At 37.3% G+C, this 23577-nt stretch overlaps 1 protein-coding gene across 2 annotated transcripts in view; it reads right to left on the bottom strand.

Annotated features, from left to right (window-relative positions):
* LOC126474922 (myosin regulatory light polypeptide 9-like) overlaps positions 1-23577 on the bottom strand; it is a 145665-nt gene that overhangs the window by 86339 nt on the left and 35749 nt on the right. Inside the window, exon 1 of one of the 2 annotated variants that reach the window (XM_050102429.1) lies at positions 18583-18785. The exons of the other annotated variant lie outside the window; for it this stretch is intronic. Coding sequence (XP_049958386.1) covers positions 18583-18615 — 33 coding nt within the window. The 5' untranslated portion in view covers positions 18616-18785. Of the gene's footprint in view, positions 1-18582; positions 18786-23577 lie in introns of those variants that run through there. 2 annotated transcript variants of the gene reach the window in all.

Raw genomic sequence — 23577 nt, 5'->3', positions numbered from 1 at the left:
CTTACCCTCAGCTGGAAGACTATGGGAAGGTTACATACCTCGAATCATCAAAGAAGAAGAGGAAAGATTAAAAGGAGCCGTGAAAGACGAAAGCGTTTCAGTTCTTTGTGATGAAACAACAGAAAAGGGCAGTGTGTTCTCATGGTTCTGATAAAAGTACTTAGTTGTGGTGATGGTGCAGTTCAGAAATTATTTGTCGGAGGAGTGAAAGTTATTGCAAATGCAAATGCTACAGAATGTGCGCAAGCTATTATGAGTGTAATACAGAAACTTGAAATTCAGTACAGAAATGTAGTTTCTATAACTTCAGATTCAGCCCGTTATACAGGCAAGTGTATAAATGCAGTTAGGGTTTTAGTTTCAGAAGAGTTAGTGTACACACAATGCTGGGCTCATAAATTAAATTTGGTTGGCAATGTGTGGGCTGTGGAACTTTGTTCTTTGAACCATTGTGTTTTGCAGACAAAACACATCTTCCTTAATACCCAAAAGAGAAAGCATGCATACATTCAGTTCTTAGCTCAAAAATATGTAGCTGTACCCACAAAAGCTAAGCTTTTCTTTATTCCTGTCATCACCAGGTGGAACTCGTGGTTTGAAACTGTCGAGTACCTTGGAGAATATCTCTGTGATATAGTAGAATTTGTTGAAACTGTTGAAGATGAGAGTGTAGCTGTCAATTATTTTAAAGCTTTGACTTCTGCTGAAGCAAAAAAATTCAATGCCTAGCTATTTTTCTTGTTGAGCACTGCTCAAAATGTTGCAATTTGCTGCTGACATTAGAGGGCTCCAAGATACTGTTAATTCATCTTCTGCAGTCTAAGCTTGGTGACCTTGCAAAAAGGTTTAAGTTACTAGAGGATGCATTTTTTTTTATCGAGACAACCTCAGAAAAACTTCTTAAACTGCTAGAGCATATGCAAGTACAGTTAACACCACTCTTCCAGTCTGTAGGTAGAGCAAGTCTTACAAAACTGAACCGCTTGATGGAGTGTGGTACAGGAAAAATTGTCATTTCTTCTATAGGTAAATTGTTTGATCCGATAAACATAATAAAAGGCAATTTAAACAGTGCTGAAATCTCTCAGCTGATAAAGAAAATTCCCATTCTACAAGAATTTCTTGTACCATACATATTGTTTAGGGATTTAGTAGCTAGTTCTTGTAGAGCTGGTAAAGATGTTGATGTGATTGGTATTCTTCTTTCCCTGAAAGCAGAGTATGGACTTTTTGTGGCAGCTGCAGTGAAGGCTTTGTGGCGCCCAGCCAGTAATGTTGATAGTGAGAGATCATTTTCTAGATATTGCAGTATAATGTCTGACAGGAGAACAGCTCTGACTCCCAGTAATATGGAACATGATATCCTTGTCTTTCTCAGACTGACTTGTGTGTTGTGTACATAGACTAGGACAGGATAAATGTTTTCCAAACTTTCATGATTTGGTATTTGTGTTTTAATAAGATTCATAATTTTTATGCTTTTTCAATTTATGTAAAATAAAAGATTTTTCACTGCAAATGTCCCATAAATGTATTTCCTTTACCTTTTACTGCTGAAAAGTGGAAATAAAATTTAGCGAAATTATTGACGAAATGGAAAAAAAAACTAGCGAAAAATATACCAAAATAACTTTTTAAAAATGGCGAAATCAGGCAAAAATTTTCACCACAAACAGGTGCCTCTACACATGAGAAATCCAGTGATGAATATAATGAAATTTCCAAGTTCAAGTTTATTTGTAATGGACCATTCAGAATTGAAAGCGTTCCTCACTCTAATGCTTACTGTCTGAAATGCCATCAACCAGGTCAAGTCATGGGTGTACGGAATTAGTAGAAATAAAGCTCTATCAGAGCAAAGACAAATAATGTTATTCTGCATGTAAGCAGTTATTATTAATTGAGTACTAGAAAACTACTTTTTTAATTAATGATCGCACAATGTGGCTGTCATGTCAAAATAATGACGATAACGGTTTTGTGTGAATAAATCAGTGTTTAGTTTGGCATGTAACTTGTAATAAGCTTATTAATTGTATTGTAATTAATTTTAGGAGATGTATAGTGTAGGCCTATGTAACTGGTGACTTCAGATGAACTCAGACTTGTCATTTAAGTTGCAGGTACAAATGCTGTAAAATGGACGCTAATTAACCCACAGGACACTAAATTATTACCTGACAAAAAGTTAAAAATGTTATGAAAGAGGTGTTTATGGACATGGAATACATGCAGGCACCCACACAATAATGAAAGCTGATGAGGACATGCATGAGGCAGTGCACCAGTAATCTGTTTCAGCTATACAAGAAATGCTTATGAGTAGATAGTGCGTATGTGAATACTATGCTGCAAAAAATGTAAATAGTAATTCAAATGTTTCTTGTGTGGATACAGATAATGTAAACGCTATGGAAAAATAATTTTTGGATCACTTTTGAGTAATGAATACTCATGATATTTAGTTTACAAGAGTTATAAATTTTATGTGGACACAGATGTTATAACTGTTGTGTGAAAATTTCTTAATCGGTTTTAATTAATAAGTGTTCATTCATGTTGGTTAATTGGTGTCAATTGTTAATGGGTCAATGAACAAATGTTTTCATTTTTTATTGCGTATTTTACAGCACGCTGCTGGACTCAAAAATTTCCTATCAGATTGAATGTTTTTGTGTATGTAATTGTTTTTGTAAAAAAGTACTTTCTGATGAGCTATATAGTACAGACTTCAGATTAGTAATAAATAGCATATTTTGGACAGTTTAAATAATTAATTAAATTTTAATTCCATGGTACTAGAAGCTGGTTGGTTTAGGGACTGGTTGTTACTTCCTGAATGTTTCCTTGAGTGATTATTTGCCAATATACACCAATGGAAGGTGGGGCACGTGTAATGTTACAACACAATGCCCATGTATAATTTTTTCCTACTTTGTTAACTATGGACAATTAAATGAAGTGTATAAATTTGTTGTGTATATTATTGTGACATATATACATTTCAATAATTTCCTGTATGCAAAGTAACAAATGAAAGAGAATGTAAAGAATTGTATTAGATGCACTGGCCAAGTCAGGGAATATCGTTATGTAAACCAAAGAGGCTATTGTTTTTGTCATACTGTCAATGGGTACAGTAGCACAGCACAGTCGCGCAGTGTCTGTCAGGTGGTAACAAGAGTCAGTTAGTAGCGAGTGAGAGGGTTGGACACAAAGGAGGAATTCTGCTGCAAGAGGAAGCAAGACTTGTTTTACTGCAAAATCACAAGTACAGTATGGCCAGGTACAATGTGGAGAAGTAATTGAGCACAGCATAAAGCATCATGGTTAACCAGTGTTTAAGAAGAGTGCTGGGAGCCCAAAATCAATTGTGGTGAAGAGCCAGTGGCCATACATTATAGTGGTATGATGGACCTTGTCGCACCGACTGCACTGCTATGAAGTAAGACCTGACCAGTTCATCATTTAGAATTGTAAAAGCCTTGCCAGTGTCACCTGCAAATCATTCAGTAACAAATACTTCAGCAACTTATGTGTGTTAATGTGTGTAATCATCAGTAACACTATCTGATGGATCCTCTCCACATCCATAATTAATCGAGTGTGTCATTAATGAACTGCAAATAAATGATAAGAAGAGTGAAGTTTATCAAATTGATTAATAGTTTAAGTGAAAGTGAACAAAAAAGTTAGTTTTTTTTGGACTTGCTAATATAATACTGATTACTGACAAACAATTTAACAAAGCAATACCAGTTAACAATATTTCATGTTCAAACAATTTTGTGTGAGAAATAATTTATGTAGCAAAAATTTAGTTTTTTGGACTTGCTAATTAAATGCTGATTACTGATAAGTAACTTGACAAAGTAATTTATTTATGAATACTTCATGTTCAGACAATTTTATATGAGAAGTAATTCACATGACAATAAGTCAAAGAAGCAGATTTTTGCAATCATTTTAAAATCCAGTTATTACTGTAGACAATTTAATTTAAATATTATAATTATTCTTTTTGAAAAGTTTCTTTTTGCAAAACAGTTTAATAGCAATTAGCATTACAGTTATTACACAACTGGCAGTGTAAAGATCTATCAATTAATTTCATGAAGTTGTTGCAGGTTTGTTTTTGTCCATGAGTGAAATTTTTCTGGGTTATCATTGTGTTTTGATAATGAAGGTGAGTTAGTGCCTTTGCGACTGCCCACGCCTGCCAAAATTCTACAATAGTAACGTAATTTAATTTCAAAGTCAAGAGTTTTAATTGATTTTGCTCACACTAAGTGAGCTGGCAACTGTTTGTTTACATTAATTTTCCAAACAGAGTCAAAATCAATTCATCATTTTGGATCAAAATTTCACTAGCTAGTTGCTGTATTATTTTGTATATTTTTTATTTCACTGATTGTTATTCATGAAGTAAATAGTACAATATTGATCAAGTTATGACAGCACTGACTTCTTCCAGATAATACTGTCACTTTGTATTCGATGCTCCATCAAAAATTAATATCAAACCATTAGCAACAAAGTAATTCTTTAATTAGCCTACCACCTGGAGAGGAATGCGGGTGTCATAAACTGTAGTCCCATGTCTCATCACCAGTTATGATTATCTTAAGGAACACCTCATTCTCATTTAGGCAATCAAACAGCTCTCACAGACTGCAAGGTGAAGGTCTTTCTGGTCTTAGCTCATGAGCCGTGGGACGAACTTGGTGGCAACATGCCGCATTCCAAGATGCTGTGTCATGATTTCATTACCTGATCCAACTGAAATGTACATTCTTCTGCAATCTCTCAGACAGTCAGTCTTCAATTTTCATGCACAATTTCACTGATGTTGCTGACCTGAGCATCGTTGTTAGATGTTGAAGGGCATCCTGAACAAAGGTCATCATTAACTTCCGTCCAGCCATTTTTAAATCTTGTGAACCATTCGTAACACTGAATATGACCTAAGTACTCTTCATCATTGGTTTCCTGCATCATTGTGTCTCTGTAAGGGTTTTCTTACGTTTCACACAAAATTTAATGCAGTGACATTGCTCTTCAACTCAGCCGTCTCAAAATTCACAAACTGTGAGACACAACATTCTACTCAGTACATCACTGAACAATAACTAGAAGACATAACCAATGAAGCTTCCAGCAGGGATGCCAACCGCATTTTGCTCCTAACAAACCTTTGGCATGAAATTGTAAATGTTCCACAAGTTTTTAAACAGACCTCATATTAAAGTTGTGTTTACCTGGAAAAACTTTTCTTTTCATGAGATGAATTTTTCAACTGAGAAGTATAGACTTCGTACGCACATATTTTTATTGTGTGTTTGTTAGGTTTTGTACAATGTGTTAATCCTTGCATGATCTCATTCATCTCTTTCCTTCTGTTTTGTTGTAATTTTATTTTTTGTAATTTCCTTGCAACCCTTTTTATAGAATAACTATGTTCTAAGTAATCTACATTTGTATATTCTTTATCTTGTTCATCCTAGTGTCTCATACATATGAAAGGAACTACAGAATATGTATAATGTATATATAATGTTAAGTGTAAAATTTTGAGAGCTTACTACAAAAACAAAAGTATTAAAAAACCATTTTCAAACTTTACATCTGCATCTACATCTGCTGTGCAGTGCTTGAAGGAGGGTACCCTGTACCACTGCTAGTCATTTCCTTTCCTGTTCCACTCGCAAATAGAGTGATGGAAAAATGACTGTCTGTACATCTCCATATGAGCCCAAATTTCTCATACCTTGTCTTTTAAATTTTCTCAATAATGTTCCCTGAGAAGAATGTCACCTTGCCTGTAGGGATTTGCATTTGAGTTCCTGAAGCATGTCCATAACACTTGCATATCGTTCGAACCTTCCAGTAACAAATCTAGTAGTCCACCTCTACATTGCTTTGACGTCTTCCTTTAATGCGACTCGATACGGATTCCAAACATCAAAGCAGTACTCAAGAATAAGTTGTACTAGCATCCTATATGCAGTCTCCTTTATAGATGAACCACATCTCCTAGAACTCTCCCAATAAAATGAAGTCACCATTTGCCTTCCCTACCTCAACATTTGCATGTTCATTCCTTTTATATCATTTTTCAGTATTATGCCCAGATACTTAAATGATGTGACTTCATCAAGCATGACACTACCAATGCTGTATCTGAACACTATGGATTCATTCTTCCTACTCATCTGCACTAACTTACATTTTTCTACATTTGGAGCTAGCTGCCATCCATCACACCAATTAGAAATCTTGTCTAAGTCACCCAGTTTATTCCTACAATCACTCGACTTAGACACCTTTCCACACACCACAGTGTCATCAGCAAAGAACCACAGATTGCTGCCCACCTTGTCCACCAAATCATTTATGTATATAGAGAGGTATAGCAGTCCTATCACAATTCCCTGGGGCACTCCTGATGATACTCTTTGCTCTAATGAACACTCACCATTGAGGACAACATACTGAGTACTTAAGAAGTCTTGAAGCCACCCACATATCTGTGAACCTATTCCATATGCTTGTAACTTCTTTAACAGCCTGCAATGGGGCACTGTGTCAAACACTTTCTTGAAAATATGGAGTCTGCCTGTTGCCCTTCATCCATAGTTCACAGTATACCCTGTGAGGAAAGGGCAAGCTGAGTTTCGTATGAGCAATGCTTTCTAAATGTCTCATTCATAGACAAAAGATTCTTGGCCTCAAGAAAATTTATTATATTAGAACTGAGAATGTGTTGCACTTCTTATATACAAGAGTCACCTGCATTTTTTTCAGTTGTTTGGGATTTTGTGCTGGGTGAGAGTTTCATGATAAATGCAATTTAGGTAAGGGACCAATGCTATAGAATACTTTTTGAAAAACCAATTGGAATTCCATCTGGACTGGATGTCTTATTTGCTTTGATTCTCTTTCAGTTGTTTCCTATGCCAGGGATGCTTATTACTCTGTTGCCCATATGGTAGTCTGTTCGGCAGTCAAGCAATGTGTGTTTGTATGATTTTCCTGTGTGAATGATTTCTTAAACGTGAAATTTAAACTTTGGCCTTCATTTTGCTACCTTCAACTGCCACACCAGACTGGTCAACAAGTGACTGGATGGAAGCCTTAGACCTACTTAGCAGTTTTTCATAGCACCAAAATTTTCTCAGGTTCTCTGCCAGATGTTTTACTAAATTATGAAGGTAGTAGTAGTTGTATAATCTGCACGTAGATCTCTTCACAGGTACATGAATCTCTACTAACACTTGGTTTCATCATTTGTGCATTCTCCTTTGAACCAAGAGTTCAACAGCCTCTGCTTTCTCAGCTATTTCTGAACCTCATTATTAAACTATAATGGGTCTTTTCCATCCATAATCCACTTAATAGGCACATAATTCCCCAGACCATGATTTACAATCTGCTTAAGCTTTGCCCATAATTCCTCTGTGTCCATTTCACTGGAACTAAATGATGTCAATTGGCTGCCTATGTGAAATGCAAACAAAGGCTTATCTGCCCCTTCTATAAGAGACACTCTCCTAGCCTTCTTGACTGATTCATTAAATTTCATATCCATTTTAGCTATAATGACATCATAATTCCTAGTCCCCATTTCTATACTGACATTGTTGATAAGGTCCGCCCTGTTTGTAGTTACAAAGTCTAAGGTATTTCCATTGCATGTGGGCTGTTGGAATAGCTGCTCAAGATAGTTTTCAGCAAACATGTTCAGAAGTAAAGCTGCGAGGACGGGTTGTGAGTCATGCTTGGGTAGCTTAGTCAGTAGAGCACTTGCCCGCGAAAGGCAAAGGTCCCGAGTTCGAGTCTCCGTCCGGCACACAGTTTTAATCTGCCAGGAAGTTTCATATCAGCGCACACTCCGCTGCAGAGTGAAAAATCTCATTATGTTCAGAAGTATTTTGCATGACTGTCTGTCTGTACCCCCTTCAATGAATCCATAGACATCCCTATCTGTACTGGGTACATTAAAGTCGCCTCTGACAAGTATTGCATGATCTAGGTATTTACACATAAATGGCCGCAAACTTTCTTTGAATGCCTTCAGAACTGTCACAGCGGAACTGAGTGGCCAATGAAAACATCAAACAATTAACTTGGTTTCACCAAGGCCTTTTATAAGTGACCAGATAACTTCACTGTCACACTAAATTTCAACCTCACTTGCAACAATATTTTTGTCAACTGCAATGAACACTCCCCCTCCTATGGCCTCTAATCTGTCTTTCTGATACATGTTCCATGACTTGCTAAATGTCTCTGAGCTTTCCACTTTGGGTTTAATTCAGCTTTCAGTTCTGGGAATAATTTGAGCCTGAGAACTTTCCTGGAGGCCAATAAATTCGGGAACTTGGTTATGAATATCTGAACAACTTACTGATAAAATTTCACAAAGTGGCTTTACTATGAATACAGTCTGTCTTTCCTTGCTGTGTATTGACTGGTAAGTGTTTATCAGAGTACCTCAAACTACTGCCTACTCTAAAAACCCCTCATGTGCATTCCACAAGTATTCTGCTACCCAACTAGCTGAGTCTTTTGTGTAGTGCAACCCTGGGGAATCTCACAAACTCCAGCTTTAAGACTTTAAGAAAAAAATTCAACTAATTTTCTGATATCATAACCTACCACTTAAAACATAGTGTTTTCATTGAAAACTGTTACCATAAGGAGTATTCTAGAAGCATGTCTTCATCGCAAGTGGAACATGAATTTTTCTGCCAGAATAAGAGAGACTAATACACAAATATGTAAGCTGAATAATTTTACAATGATATACTTCAAATAATATTCCAAAATATCAATCCAAGTAACAAGAAAAATGAGAAAAATGCAAGATGATGAAAACATGTTACAGCTCAAGAAATAAAGCAAAAACCAAGTGGAACATCACAAAGAAATTGGTAGAAGCAGAACATAATGTAAAAATATTATACTATCACATCACAAGAAAATGAAAAAAGTATCAAAAATGTTAGAGGTAGCAAATCAAGTAATAATTTGTATAGTCACAGAAAATATGGTGAAAGAAAACAAACAGTTGTACTCAACCTAACAAATATGAAATAAGGAAATGTTGTAGTGTAGTGTACATCAGCTCTGTCACACTAGACAAAGTAACAAAAGCAATAATTTGGCTCAAATATTAAAGAAAACTCTGTAGGTATTTAAGGTGTTGTATAAACAATCTTAAAGAATAATACTTTTAACTTAATTGAACCACTGACTCAGTTAGGTGACTGTTCACTCCAAGTAGGTATTTTTTTCTGAGATTTTGAAAATCTGAGGTATAATGTAAATAACTATAGGCCCTTTACAAATTTATCTTGTTATAAGATATCAAAAATAAAATCCTTGGTAAAGTACAACACAGATTGAAACTTCCTGGCAGATTAAAATTTGTGCCAGACTGAGACTCGAACTCGGGACCTTTGCCTTTCGCAGGCAAGTGCTCTACCAACTCAGCTACCCAAGCATGACTCATGCCCCATCCTCACAGCTTTACTTCTGCCATCACCTCGTCTCCTACCTTCCAAACTTTACAGAAGCTATCCTGCGAACTTTACAGAACTAGCACTCCTGAAAGAAAGGATATTGCGGAGACACGGCTTAGCCACAGCCTGGGAAATGTTTTCAGAATGAGATTTTCACTCTGCAGCAGAGTGTGTGCTGATATGAAACTTCCTGGCAGATTAAAACTTGTGCCGGACTGAGACTCGAACTCGGGACCTTTGCTTTTCGCGGGCAAGTGCTCTACCAACTGAGCTACCCAAGCATGACTCATGCCCCGTCCTCACAGCTGTACTTCTGCAAGTACCTTATCTGATACCTTCAAAACTTTACGGAAGCTCTCCTGCAAACCTTGCAGAACTAGCACTCCTGAAAGAAAGGATATTGCGGAGAGCTTCTGTGACGTTTGGAAGGTAGAGTACGTGTGGCGTGCACACGGGGGTTTTTTAGGTTAGAGGGACCCCCCCTTGGGCGAAACGATAAAATACCTGACGGCTTACCAGAGAGGACATTATCATCGTTGATAAAGAACGTCCGTCCTCAGAGACCAAAAACAGGAAAAGTTAACGTAATATTGGTAAACTGCAGGAGTATCCAGGGCAAGGTTCCTGAATTAGTATCTCTTATTGAAGGAAATAGTGCGCATATAGTATTAGGAACGGAAAGTTGGTTAAAACCGGAAGTGAACAGTAACGAAATCCTAGACACAGAATGGAATATATACCGCAAGGATAGGATAAACGCCAATGGTGGAGGAGTATTTATAGCAGTAAAGAATTCAATAATATCCAGTGAAGTTATTAGCGAATGCGAATGTGAAATAATCTGGGTTAAGTTAAGTATCAAAGGTGGGTCAGATATGATAGTCGGATGCTTCTATAGACCACCTGCATCAGCAACCGTAGTAGTTGAGCGCCTCAGAGAGAACCTGCAGAACGTCGTGAAGAAGTTTCGTGATCATACTATTGTAATAGGGGGAGACTTCAATCTACCAGGTATAGAATGGGATAGTCACACAATCAGAACTGGAGCCAGGGACAGAGACTCTTGTGACATTATCCTGACTGCCTTGTCCGAGAATTACTTCGAGCAGATAGTTAGAGAACCAACTCGTGAAGCTAACGTTTTAGACCTCATAGCAACAAATAGACCGGAACTTTTCGACTCCGTGAATGTAGAAGAGGGTATCAGTGATCATAAGTCAGTGGTTGCATCAATGACTACAAGTGTAATAAGAAATGCCAAGAAAGGAAGGAAAATATATTTGCTTAACAAGAGTGATAGGGCACAAATCGCAGAATATCTGAGTGACCACCATCAAACGTTCATTTCTGAGGAAGAGGATGTGGAACAAAAATGGAAAAAATTCAGAAACATCGTCCAGTACGCCTTAGATAAGTTCGTACCGACTAAGGTCCAAAGCGAGGGGAAAGATCCACCGTGGTATAACAATCATGTACGAAAGGTACTACGGAAACAAAGAAAGCTTCATCATAGGTTTAAGAGTAGTCGAATCATAGCTGATAAGGAAAAGCTGAACGAAGCAAAAAAGAGCGTAAAGAGAGCAATGAGAGAAGCATTCAATGAATTCAAACATAAAACATTGGCAAACAATCTAAACAAGAACCCTAAAAAGTTTTGGTCATATGTAAAATCGGTAAGCGGATCTAAATCCCCTATTCAGTCACTCGTTGACCACGATGGCACCGAAACAGAGGACGACCGAAGAAAGGCAGAAATACTGAATTCAGTGTTCCGAAACTGTTTCACTGCGGAAAATCGTAACACGGTCCCTGACTTCAGCCGTCGCACGGACGCCAAAATGGAAAATATTGAAATAAACGATATCGGAATTGAAAAACAACTGCTATCACTTAGTAGCGGAAAAGCATCCGGACCAGACGAGATACCCTTAAGATTCTACAGTGATTATGCTAAAGAACTTGCCCCCTTTCTATCAGCAATTTATCGTAGATCGCTGGAAGAACGTAAAGTACCTAGCGACTGGAAGAAAGCGCAGGTCGTTCCCATTTTCAAGAAGGGTCATAAATCAGATGCGAATAATTATAGGCCTATTTCGCTTACGGCATGTTTTGTGTTCTCGTATTATGACGTTCTTAGATAATACAAATCTCCTTCATCATAACCAACATGGATTCCGCAAACAGAGATCATGTGAAACTCAGCTCGCCCTATTTGCCCAAGAAATTCACAGTGCCGTAGACACTGGCGAGCAGATTGATGCCGTATTCCTGGACTTCAGGAAGGCATTTGATACGGTTCCGCACTTATGTTTAGTGAAAAAAATACGAGCTTACGGAATATCGGACCAGGTTTGTGATTGGATTCAGGATTTCCTAGAAGAAAGAACACAACATGTCATTCTTAACGGTTCAAAATCTGCAGATGTAGAGGTAATTTCGGGAGTACCGCAGGGAAGCGTGATAGGACCTTTATTGTTTACAATATACATAAATGACTTAGTTGACAACATCGGTAGCTCCGTGAGGCTATTTGCAGATGACACGGTTGTCTACAAGAAAGTAGCAACATCAGAAGACTCGTACGTACTCCAGGAGGACCTGCAGAGGATTAATGCATGGTGCGACAGCTGGCAGCTTTCCCTAAACGTAGATAAATGTAATATAATGCGCATACATAGGGGCAGAAATCCATTCCAGTACGATTATGCCATAGGTGGTAAATCACTGGAAGCGGTAACGACCGTAAAATACTTAGGAGTTACTATCCGGAGCGATCTGAAGTGGAATGATCACATAAAACAAATAGTGGGAAAAGCAGGCGCCAGGTTGAGATTCATAGGAAGAATTCTAAGAAAATGTGACTCATCGACGAAAGAAGTAGCTTACAAAACGCTTGTTCGTCCGATTCTTGAGTATTGCTCATCACTATGGGACCCTTACCAGGTTGGATTAATAGAAGAGATAGACATGATCCAGCGAAAAGCAGCGCGATTCGTCATGGGGACATTTAGTCAGCGCGAGAGCGTTACGGAGATGCTGAACAAGCTCCAGTGGCGGACACTTCAAGAAAGGCGTTACGCAATACGGAGAGGTTTATTATCGAAATTACGAGAGAGCACATTCCGGGAAGAGATGGGCAACATATTACTACTGCCCACATATATCTCGCGTAATGATCACAACGAAAAGATCCGAGAAATTAGAGCAAATACGGAGACTTACAAGCAGTCGTTCTTCCCACGCACAATTCGTGAATGGAACAGGGAAGGGGGGATCAGATAGTGGTACAATAAGTACCCTCCGCCACACACCGTAAGGTGGCTCGCGGAGTATAGATGTAGATGTAGATGTAGATGTAGGAGACAAGGTACTGGCAGAAGTAAAGCTGTGAGAACGGGGCGTGAGTCGTGCTTGGGTAGCTCAGTTGGTAGAGCACTTGCCCGCAAAAGGCAAAGGTTCCGAGTTCAAGTCTCAGTCCGGCGCAAGTTTTAATCTGCCAGGAAGTTTCATATCAGTGCATACTCCGCTGCAGAGTGAAAATGTCATTCTGGAAACAACACAGATTCAGGAATAAGAGATCAAGAATAAGTACTATTTATTAAGTGTATACTGAGCCTGACAGACAGTAAATGGAAATACACACTGAGCTAACAAAAACCTTGGAAGCAGCGGGTCATAAATTTTTGCTATCATAGCTTGAACAGCATGTAGATCAAGGCTTGTGCAGTAGTTGGATCAATTCCTGAGTCATCATAAACATGCAGAAAACATCAGGCACACTGATAAAAGCCTTAAAACTGTCACAGAACGCTTATCAGGTGATCATTTAATTAAATATAGTGTGCCTCAAGGATCAGTATGGAGATCCCTCCTGTTCCTTCTATAAATTAATGATCTAAGTTTAAATGGGCATTGCAATTGATTCAAAATGGTTCAAATGGCTCTGAGCACTATGGGACTTAACATCTGAGGTCATCAGTCCCCTAGAACTTAGAACTACTTAAACCTAACCAAGCTAAGGACATCACACACATCCATGCCCGAGGCAGGATTCGAACCTGCGACCCTAGCGGTCGCGCGGTTCCAGACTGTAGCGCCTAGAACCGCTTGGCCACCAGCGGCTGGCAAAGTAATTACAGCAATCAATAAACACTCTCACAAAACAACTTCGCAACTAGACATTCGAGGTGTGACAATAAAGTAATGAGACAGATGTGAAAAAACATGTTGCTTACCGTTTTAGTCAAGTTTAGTGTTGTCTCCTTCAAAGTAGTTCCCTTCTGATTGCACACACTTTTTCCAGTGCTTCTGCCATTGATTATAACATTTCTGGAACTCAGCTTCTGTAATATCCTCCAAGACCCTCATCACAGCTTTTTGGACATCTGGTGTCCCTTGACCACCGTTTTGACTCTTGGAAATAGAAAAAAGTTGCACGGAGCGATATCTGGTGAATAAGGTGGCTATGGTAGTACTGAAATTTGTTTTCAGGTTTAAAATTGCTGTACTGACATAGCAGTATGGGATGGCGCATTATCGTGATGCAGAATCCAATTATCAGCAATGTTGGCATGGACACGAAGAACTCTTATATGAATTCTTTCAAAAATTTCTTTGTAGTAATATTGGTTAACTGTTTGTCCAGAGGCACCCACTCTTTATGACAAATTCCCTTGGAATCAAAGATGCACACAAGCACAAATTTCACTTTTGACTTTGACATGCGAGCTTTTTCGGTCTGGGTGATCCCTTTGAGCACCATTGTGAACTTTGGCATCTATGGATCATACTGAAAAAAACAACTTTCATCACCAGTGATAACACGGTTCAACAATTCTGGACTGATTTCCGTTTGCTCTAAAAGATTGGCTGTCACATTTTCCCCTGTTTCTCGCTGTTCTGGTGTGAGATTTTTGAGGACAGTTTTTGCACAAATCTTTCTCATACCAAGATCTCCAGTTATTATTACATGAACCATTTCTCGACTGATGTTCAGTTCTTCTGCAATCATTTTCACGGATAATCTTTGATCAGATCATACGAGATCACACACCCTGGCCAAGTTGACATCCATCCGCGAGGTTGATGGGCATCCACAGCATTATTCATCTTCAATATTCGTTCTGCCTTCACTAAACATTTTATGCCTACGAAAAACTTGAGCTCTTGACATAACCTCCTCCCCAAAAGCCTTCTGAAGCTTACCATAAGTTGTTGTCTTGTTTTCACCCAATAAGAAATGGCATACCATTGCGCAATATTATGTGGTTCCATTTCCATGACGAGAGACACAAACACATGTTAACTTATTACAGGACAATTCACGACTGTGCAGTTGCATCAATGTGCCGCTTGGACTAGAAGCAGCTTATAGGCCAAGGTCAAAGATATTGTGCCTACGTAAGCCTAGGGTTGCCACATTTTGCAAAGAAAATCAGTCTCATTACTTTATTGTTGCACCTCGTAGACTAATTAATTAGGGGTGCACAGTAAAAACCTGTCTCACAAAAATTCCACATTGCTCAAAATGATAATCCACATTTCCCATACTTTCTGTCTATGAGGAACCAGTTGGTAACTGTTAAGATACTAATTTCATATGGGCTTATACTTCCAAAGAGTTTTAAAATTGAATAATGTCATCTAATGTGAATACATAGATATAAAGACCTTTACTATATGTTTGGACAACATTGTTGTGGAGAAACAGTGACTGCTATAAATTAACTCAGTATTAAGAAAACAGTCTTAATCGCAACTTTTTATTTATTTAGTACCGACCGGTTTCAGCCCCTCGCAGGGGCCATCTTCTCGTGGCGTCACGTTTACTGAGGTGTGGCAGGAGACAGTCTCCTGCCACACCTCAGTAGATGTGACACCACCAGCAGTCGACCATATGTTTGCCCTGAAGATGGCCCCTGCAATGGGCTGAAACCGGTCAGCATTAAATAAATAAAAAATCGCGATTAAGACTGTTTTCCTAATATGGGGTCTGTATTATATGATTACATGATTGCAGAACAATTGCTGAAAGCAGTCACTTCCATAAAATATCTAGGAGGATGCTTATGGAGTGATTTAAAGTGGAATGGTGATATAAAATTAACTGTGCCCAAGGCAGTTGCCAAATGGAGATTCATTGGGAGAATCCCCAAGAAATGTAGTCTATCAACAGAGGAAACAGTTTACAAAACACTTGTTTGACCAATACTTAAATACTGCTTGTCAGTCTTGGATCCACACCAGATAGGATTGATTCCAAAGATGAGTAGCATATTTCATTACAGGTTCATTTCATAAGTGCAAAAACCTCACAGAGATAATAAGTCAACTCCAGTGGCTGCTAAGTCAACTCCAGTGGCAGATGCTGCAAGAGCGGCATTTTGCATCACAGCATGGTTTACTGTTAAAATGCTGAGCGTCAACCAGTATAATGCTTCTTTCTTCATATATTTTGCAAAAAGACCATGAAGATAAAAGTAATGGGGTTTGAACTGACACCAAGGCTTACCAGCACTCATTCTTCAAACGAAGTGTACATGTCTCAGCCAGAAAAGGGGGAAGTGACGGCAGTGCACAAAGTGCCCTCCACTGCAAACCATAAGGCAGACTGTGGAAAATAGATGTAAGTGTAGAAGTAAAAGCTGCCACATTGAAAGTATGATGTAGTGGGAAAGTTAAAAAGTGCTTATCATACCAATTTTCATTGTCATATCAAATATGATATGATATTTAGGGCAACCTCAAATGCGGGACTTTCAAATTGCAATGGAAAAGAGCTTTAGAATCCTGAGAGGATACAAACAATGAATCTCATGTAAACCACTCTTTAAAATCTCAGGTGTTTCCCCTCTACTGTTCATCCATATTATGGAAACTCTTACATTCTTTAAAAGGAATGTAATAAACAAGAGCAACAGACCTCAAGAAAGTATAATATCCATGATCACATTGCTATACATGCCTAAATCTAGCATAGTAATACTGCCTGGCAACAGAAAGAAACTATTGAATGCGGGAGTAAGACTGTGTGCAAAAGAACTAAGTAATTAATTCCAAAGTAATAGAGGATCTTTGCACTCTGAAAACAGTTTAGCTAACAACTGCAGTGGAACTATGTCACTAGGAAGTGATTTAGTATTATCTGCATACCACACACATTGATTCAATACCAAAAACATCAGGTGTCCTCATGCAATGAAAACTACTGAACAATGAACCAAAATTATATAAAGAAATATTCACAAAATGAGCGAGGTATTATACTATTGATACACTATGAACAAGAAAATGTATTTTCTGAGTACCGGTGTGAAACGAAAGAAATGCTGATACAAGACAAAAGGCAGTGGCACAGAGTGAAAAATGAATTTAGGCATACATTTTTCATTGTGGCATTAGCAATTGGCATTAATAGTATAAACCAAAGAAACACTAAGAAAGTTAGTGATTCTGATATCTATAAGAATTCATTCAGTGTTAGGTGTGGCTACGACACATACTGAATGAAAAATTCACTCTTATAAGTGACTGTGACACTTACAGAAATAACAGAATGAAATATGTTTCAAAAGATACCAATCTCACACTATGTTTCACTAAAACAGTGAGGTTAAAGAAATATAACAGCAGAATGAAGCTAGTAGATGTTGGATAGAATAATATACTACTTCAGGTTTTTCAGGCAAGACATATGAATCAAAAAGAACAATTGGTAGAAAACTTTCAGTAGCTAAGACCACATAGATTCATCTTTATTTTTGACAACAGACTTCAACAAATATAACTGTCTGGAGATGACAGTTATATCTGTCAAAAGATCTTGGGTATCAAAAACTTTTTATTATGTAAAGCAGATCGTTCCTTTAAATTCTCAACAGCAGAAAATTCAGACAAAGAGAACAACTTAAGATGTGATAATCAAACAAGGAAGAGAGAGACCTAAGACAAATGTCACACTCAGAATTAGTTGGTAACATACAGATTAAGAATCTCATCTGAATAAGTATTTGTGTGAATCAAAACTGCAATGAAAGTTTTTTCATGGTGGTCCAAAAAGAAGAAAGAATTTGAGAGCTATAACTGGAGACAATTTGGTAAGGACAAATACTTCTCAGGAATATGAAGAAATGAATAAGCATTGCACAAAAGTCAGAAAACAGCAAAACTGTAAAATCTGCAGGAAGGGCAATGGGGAATATGATAAAAATCAGCTCATACAAAATAGGCATATCATAACCAATTGAAAGAACAGAAGCCATGATTTTTACCAGGTATCTGAGAAAGTGATGGAGCTAGCACTTAGTGCATTGAATGAACAGTTTTTAAATTGTTATCAATCAACAACCAGCATAAAACTTCAGTAGGTACAATTTTAGATTGTTTCTATAGTTTTGCATGACTTGCAAGTTTTTAGTCAGTCAGTAAAATGCAAAAAGTTGAATTAAATATAAGAAGAAATTACCATTCTTGGTGCAGCTGTCATTATTCAGTTTAAATGAAGGTCTCAGAGTCTTTTATTCCTACTAGTTCTCTGAGTTTCATTTTCTCATTATATCATTCTCTTTTATATCTTACATAAAATGTATGGCTAAAAACAATGAGTCTCTTAATAGTGAAAACTGAATTTTTATTCTGAAATAGCCAAATGGCATGAGAGAACAAAACAATTTGTAGAATTCATGACATTTATTTGCAATACTAAAAATTCATAAGTGGAACAGGAAGAAATGATGCAACGATGTCAAAATAACGCACCTGATGATGATAATGGCTCACAATATTATGTCCATCCATCTCAGTTCAAAATTTAAAGTACTTAAACTTGAAAAGATATGGTATAATACTAACAATGGTAACTCACTGTAGCCTTCATATCTACTGTGAGGATTTATTATCAGATATCTTAATAATATTTTACAGAAAATAGTCAGTAAGAAACACAATTTTTGAAAAAATCATTACAAATTTCCTGTGAACTGTGATGATACCAAGTGTAGCTTAATGTAGGAGAAATCTGGAATCTCACATTTATGCTGAACCAGAAATTATTACTCACTTTTTCCTTTGGTTTCTCTGGTGCATCAGCCATGGCTCAAATGCAGATGAATGAATAAAGCAGAAACTAATCCGTTTCTTCTTCTACTATGAATCTGTATTTGGTGGTTTCTGCACTTTTCACTGCACTAAAAAACTCAAGGGCTGGAACACCCTGGGTGTCACTTTCCACAGCTTGCAGTCAAATCAGAGGTTTTTGGAGGAAACAGCACTTTTGATGTTACCCCCTCCAACTCAGTTTGTGAATCACTCTCCACGTAACTTCCCCTCTTTTCTGCTCTTGCCTTCCAGCTCCTCCCCCATCCAGACTCCAATCCCCTCCTGTGACGGTTTGCTAATTTCATGCGCCTGTTCCCAGACTTGTAGAATATTTTAACCTGATACATCTTATTTGCTGAAAATTTATGAAGTAATTTCTTTAATTATGTAAAACTGGCAAATATAATTATTACTAATGCAAGTGATGATAATTATTATCCCAGAAATCCATTTTTAATATAGGTAATGTCATGTTTACTTGTGTATGTTCTAAAACTATTCCAAAACTGAAGTTCAAAACAAAAATACAAAATTACAAAATAACAATTACAGCTTCTTCCCAATCATTTCCAATTTTCTTTGTTGTAGTTATTCATTTTCTGTATCAATAATACATTTATCACTGGTAGAAGAATCTACTGTATCTCCTTTCCCAAATGAAATAGGTCATGTGAAGAGAGTTGTGGATTGCTTTTGTAATTTACAAGTCCAGTCAATGAGCTGTGAATAATTTTCCTCTAGCAAAAACATAATACAAAGTGTCTTGCTGATTTCATATATGGTAATTTTATATCACAGGCAACAAAATTTATAATGCTTCCAGAAATTGGGAAGCTGATTTTAATGTTACCTGTCAACTTGAAACACTGTATCATCTTACAACATTTGTGTGAGGATAACTGAATAAAGGAATTCACTTGGATAGCCGAGCAAGTTAAAGTGCCCACTTCCAGGACATGGGAAGGTGTGCTGGGCCTGGATTGAGTCTGCATCTTGGATTAAGAATGGAACCAGTATGCTGGTCAGCCGGATGTATTTTTAGGTGGTTTACCACATCCACCTACTTGATAAAGGGCTGTGTCCCAAAACCTGACTCAGATACACAATAAACAAACAATTTTAAAAATGTCACATTTGATGCAAAACACTAGATGCAAACAGGAGGGATGTACAAAGTCCTTCCTGAGGGCAGGTGGCGATAACTTTAAACTGCCTTTGTAAGTGGCAACCACATAATAATAATAGCCTACAGGTACAGACATATATGGTGGGTTCTCTGCATAACTGGAGAACCACCATACTAGTCCCAGCCCAGAACTGGCTGGATAAAGGCACAGGAAGAGAGAGAGTGTTGAATTAAGGATAGACATGCAATGTTTTGACAACTGTGAAATGGAATTACAAGAATATATATTCCGCAGCTCATGGGCTAGTGGATATTATCACTGCTTCTAGATTGTGGGATCCCAGGTTTCATTACAGGCTGAGTCAAAGGTTTCATTTGACTTGGAACTCAGTGTCTGCATTGTACCAATCATTTCACCTCATCTTCAACACAATGCTGAAGTTGCTTCGAATAGAAAGACTTGCACCAGGCAGCTGAACAATCCTGGATAGGGTCTCCTGTCCAATAATGTCCTATGATCATTTCATTTCAGAAGAATATATGGTTCTGAATGACATACATTTCACTGTTGTGTTGTTACATCATACTTTTGTTGCTGCAGTGACGAAACTGCACAATTGCTGTATTACAGCATGAGCTGTGAAACTAGAACTGGTATCTGCAGTGAAAATAAGAATAATGGAAATAGGATGTTTTAGGCACTGGTCCATTATTGCAGTACCCCTTTGACACTCTAAAACATGTTTATATATCTCTGAAAGTAAATTCTGCACACTAGTTAAATTGCAAGTCCAGAGAGCTTTCTTTTTTAAGAAGGTGATTGTTAGTTGCACTTACAGTGGGTGCAAGTTCTTGAACACGCACCCTACATAATAAACACGAATATTCAACAAGAAAATGGAATGCTGCATTGTAATTTTTAAGGTTTGCAGTGAGCAAACTTGAGGCATGTCTTACAACAATGTTTTTAGGAAATTAAACAGTGATTTACAGTCCTTCCATAGTAATTTTTCAGATTGTCTTAGTGAAGCACAGGCATAACATTGTAACAAAAATGATGATATATTTTCATTGGAATAGGTATTACACCAGCGGAGGTCATTTTTTATTAGTCATTGAAATGACAATTACAAGTTTTTCAAAATGATGTGCCCTCATTTTCTTGGCAAGATATTCCTTTTTTCTCTATGTACACTGACAGTATGGCACCCACTAAGCAGCTAGTAGTAGTAGCTATATAATGCCTGGAATTATTTTTGGTGCTGTATACTCAGAATGCTCCATTTTCTTTGTGCTATGGACTGTAACAGGTCCTATATTGTATATAATTTTTCTATTTGTCCCTAGCATATGAATAACTAACTCCATATGTAGCCTTGCAAAACAACTGTGCCGCCACTGTCACATCCACCCTTCCCTTGATTGAGATCTAGTTATTGGAAGACTATATTTTTGTAGTGATGTAATCACACAGTGGCAAAATTAGTTAGTAGGTACCAAAGATTTTCCAGTAACTGGTCCTCACAATCTATTCGTGTTTTTGGAGCTCAGGGGCACAAACAGAAGTGTTGGTTGTGAATTCAAACTGGTTTTTAATTATTGAACATTGTATGAGACCAAGTGTAGGGATGTCCTATTTAAAATGAACATAACAAGTAATTCTGGATATGTGCAAGAATATCGCCATTTACTGTTGCAGCAGGATTGATCACGAGAAAGCAGTATTTTATTTTATAGTTGTTCTCATATAAATGATGTGAGTTGAATTTCAAAACATATTTCATTTTCCTCAACTCAGTCACATTTTTATTCCATCTTTAGTTTAAAAATGTCATTATTAAGGATTTTCAAGGATGGTTTGATAAGACTGGTAAAAAGCATGAAAATATTTTTGTTTAATAAATAGTTCACCTTACTTCTCAACATAGTCTCCTTTGAGGAATATACACTTGACCCAGTGATCCTCTGACTTTTCATTTCATCAGACAAATGTGTTTTGTCAGACTCTACAACATACTTATCATTTCCTCATTTGATGAAAATTTCTTCCTAGCAAGTTAGGGAACAGGAAAAAGTCACTTGGGGCTAAGTCTGGTGAATTGGGTGGATGAAGAACCAGTTCAAAGCCCAATACATGCCCTTTTGCCATTGTTATTACAAATGTGTGGTGTGGTGCATAATCCTGGTGAAAGAGCACTTTTTTGTGTGCCAATGTTTTTTTTTTTTTTTTTTTTTTTTTTCAGTTAACACAAGTTTCAAATGATCCAACAATGTAGCAAAATCCGATCCAGTTATGGTTCTGCCTTTTTCCAAGTAATCTATGAGAATTATTCCTTGGGAATTTCAAGAAACAGAGGCCATCACATTGCCAGTTGACAAAATGATCTTTTTCTTCTTCAGTACACTTTCTCCATCTTTTGTTCATTGGTTTGACAGCTGTTTTCACTTTGCTGTGTAATGATGGATCCAGATTTCATCAACAACCATAAATTGACACAAAAAGTCTTGTGGGTTATGATTAAACATCACAAGATGTGGTATTGAAATGTTGTGCCAGATGTGCTTTTGGTTGACTGAGCAATCGTGGCCCCCACCTTGCACACAGCTTTTTTCATAGCCAATTTACCATTAGGTATATTATGCACTAGCTCAGCTGTAATGCCTACAGTGTCAGCAATTGCACCGATTTTTATTCAGTGGTCTTGCATTGCCATATCATGGATTTTGTCACCAGTTTCCTTCATGGTTACCTCAACTGAATGCCCAGAGTGTGCTTTGTCTTTAGTGCTTGTCTGACCACGTTTAACTTTATTAATCCAAAATTAAATGGTCTTCAGTAATGGTGCTGAGTCCCTGTGAACTTCGTCCAATTCTGTGCAATCAACACACTGACCAATTTATACAGCTGTCTACGATGAATTGTATGCTGTAGGTTGTTGAAATTCTTTATATGATCCATGGAACAATCAAGCTTACCAACCATCTAGGTGCAACAAAAGTGTTCCATCCTTTCATGGAAATTTACCAGACTTATCAAACCATCCTTGTAAACACTCAACGTATTATACTCACGTAGCCCACAGAATGGTGCAAGCCAGCATTATCTGATAGTACATTTATATTCACATGTTATGTTGACTGAATGCGTGTTCTTGTTTAAACATTGTAAATTAATATTGTTATCATGGAAAGTGAGTCTTTTCTAAAACTTATCTCCATGTTTAGATATTTTAAATCATGCTCTGGACACTTGTATAGTTGAAGCCTCTGTCTACAGCAATTTGAAGGCAATTTTGCATTCTACAACTCATTTTCTTATGAATAATGTGAATTCACGTACACATATAGGCTGAGCCAGGCTTCATCTAAAGAAACTGAGGATCCAAATTACCCAGTACTACTTCATTCAAAAATAACTAATAGAACATGACTCATGGAGGTTAGTCTGCAAGCTTTAGTTCACAAAGAACAGCAGATTAGTAACTATTAACAGGTACATTCTTTTTGATAATGTTCTGACATAGTGACCTTTTAATTCCCACTTGCATAGATAACAGGCATTGCAATTGGTAGACTTATCCCTAGGTTAGTTTTCACTTGAGCAATGTTTTTTCTTTTTTATATAGAGCTTGCTTTGGATAATTTTCCAATGATCTCTACGCTATTTAGATTACATTATCATAAAATCCCTTAAACACTTTTTCGGTTATTTTTATTTCGGTTAGTGCTTATATGGTTAATAAAGTGGTTCAGTTGCAAGTACATTATACATGTTTGTGTAAAAAAAGGTTTCTCATGCAAAAGGTGGCTTTGTTCAATAACAGTGGTTGT

Source organism: Schistocerca serialis, chromosome 4 (assembly GCF_023864345.2).
Source record: "Schistocerca serialis cubense isolate TAMUIC-IGC-003099 chromosome 4, iqSchSeri2.2, whole genome shotgun sequence".
Taxonomy (NCBI): Eukaryota; Metazoa; Arthropoda; class Insecta; order Orthoptera; family Acrididae; genus Schistocerca; species Schistocerca serialis.
Note: the sequence above shows the minus strand (reverse complement) of the source record. Positions and strands in the feature narration are given on the sequence as shown.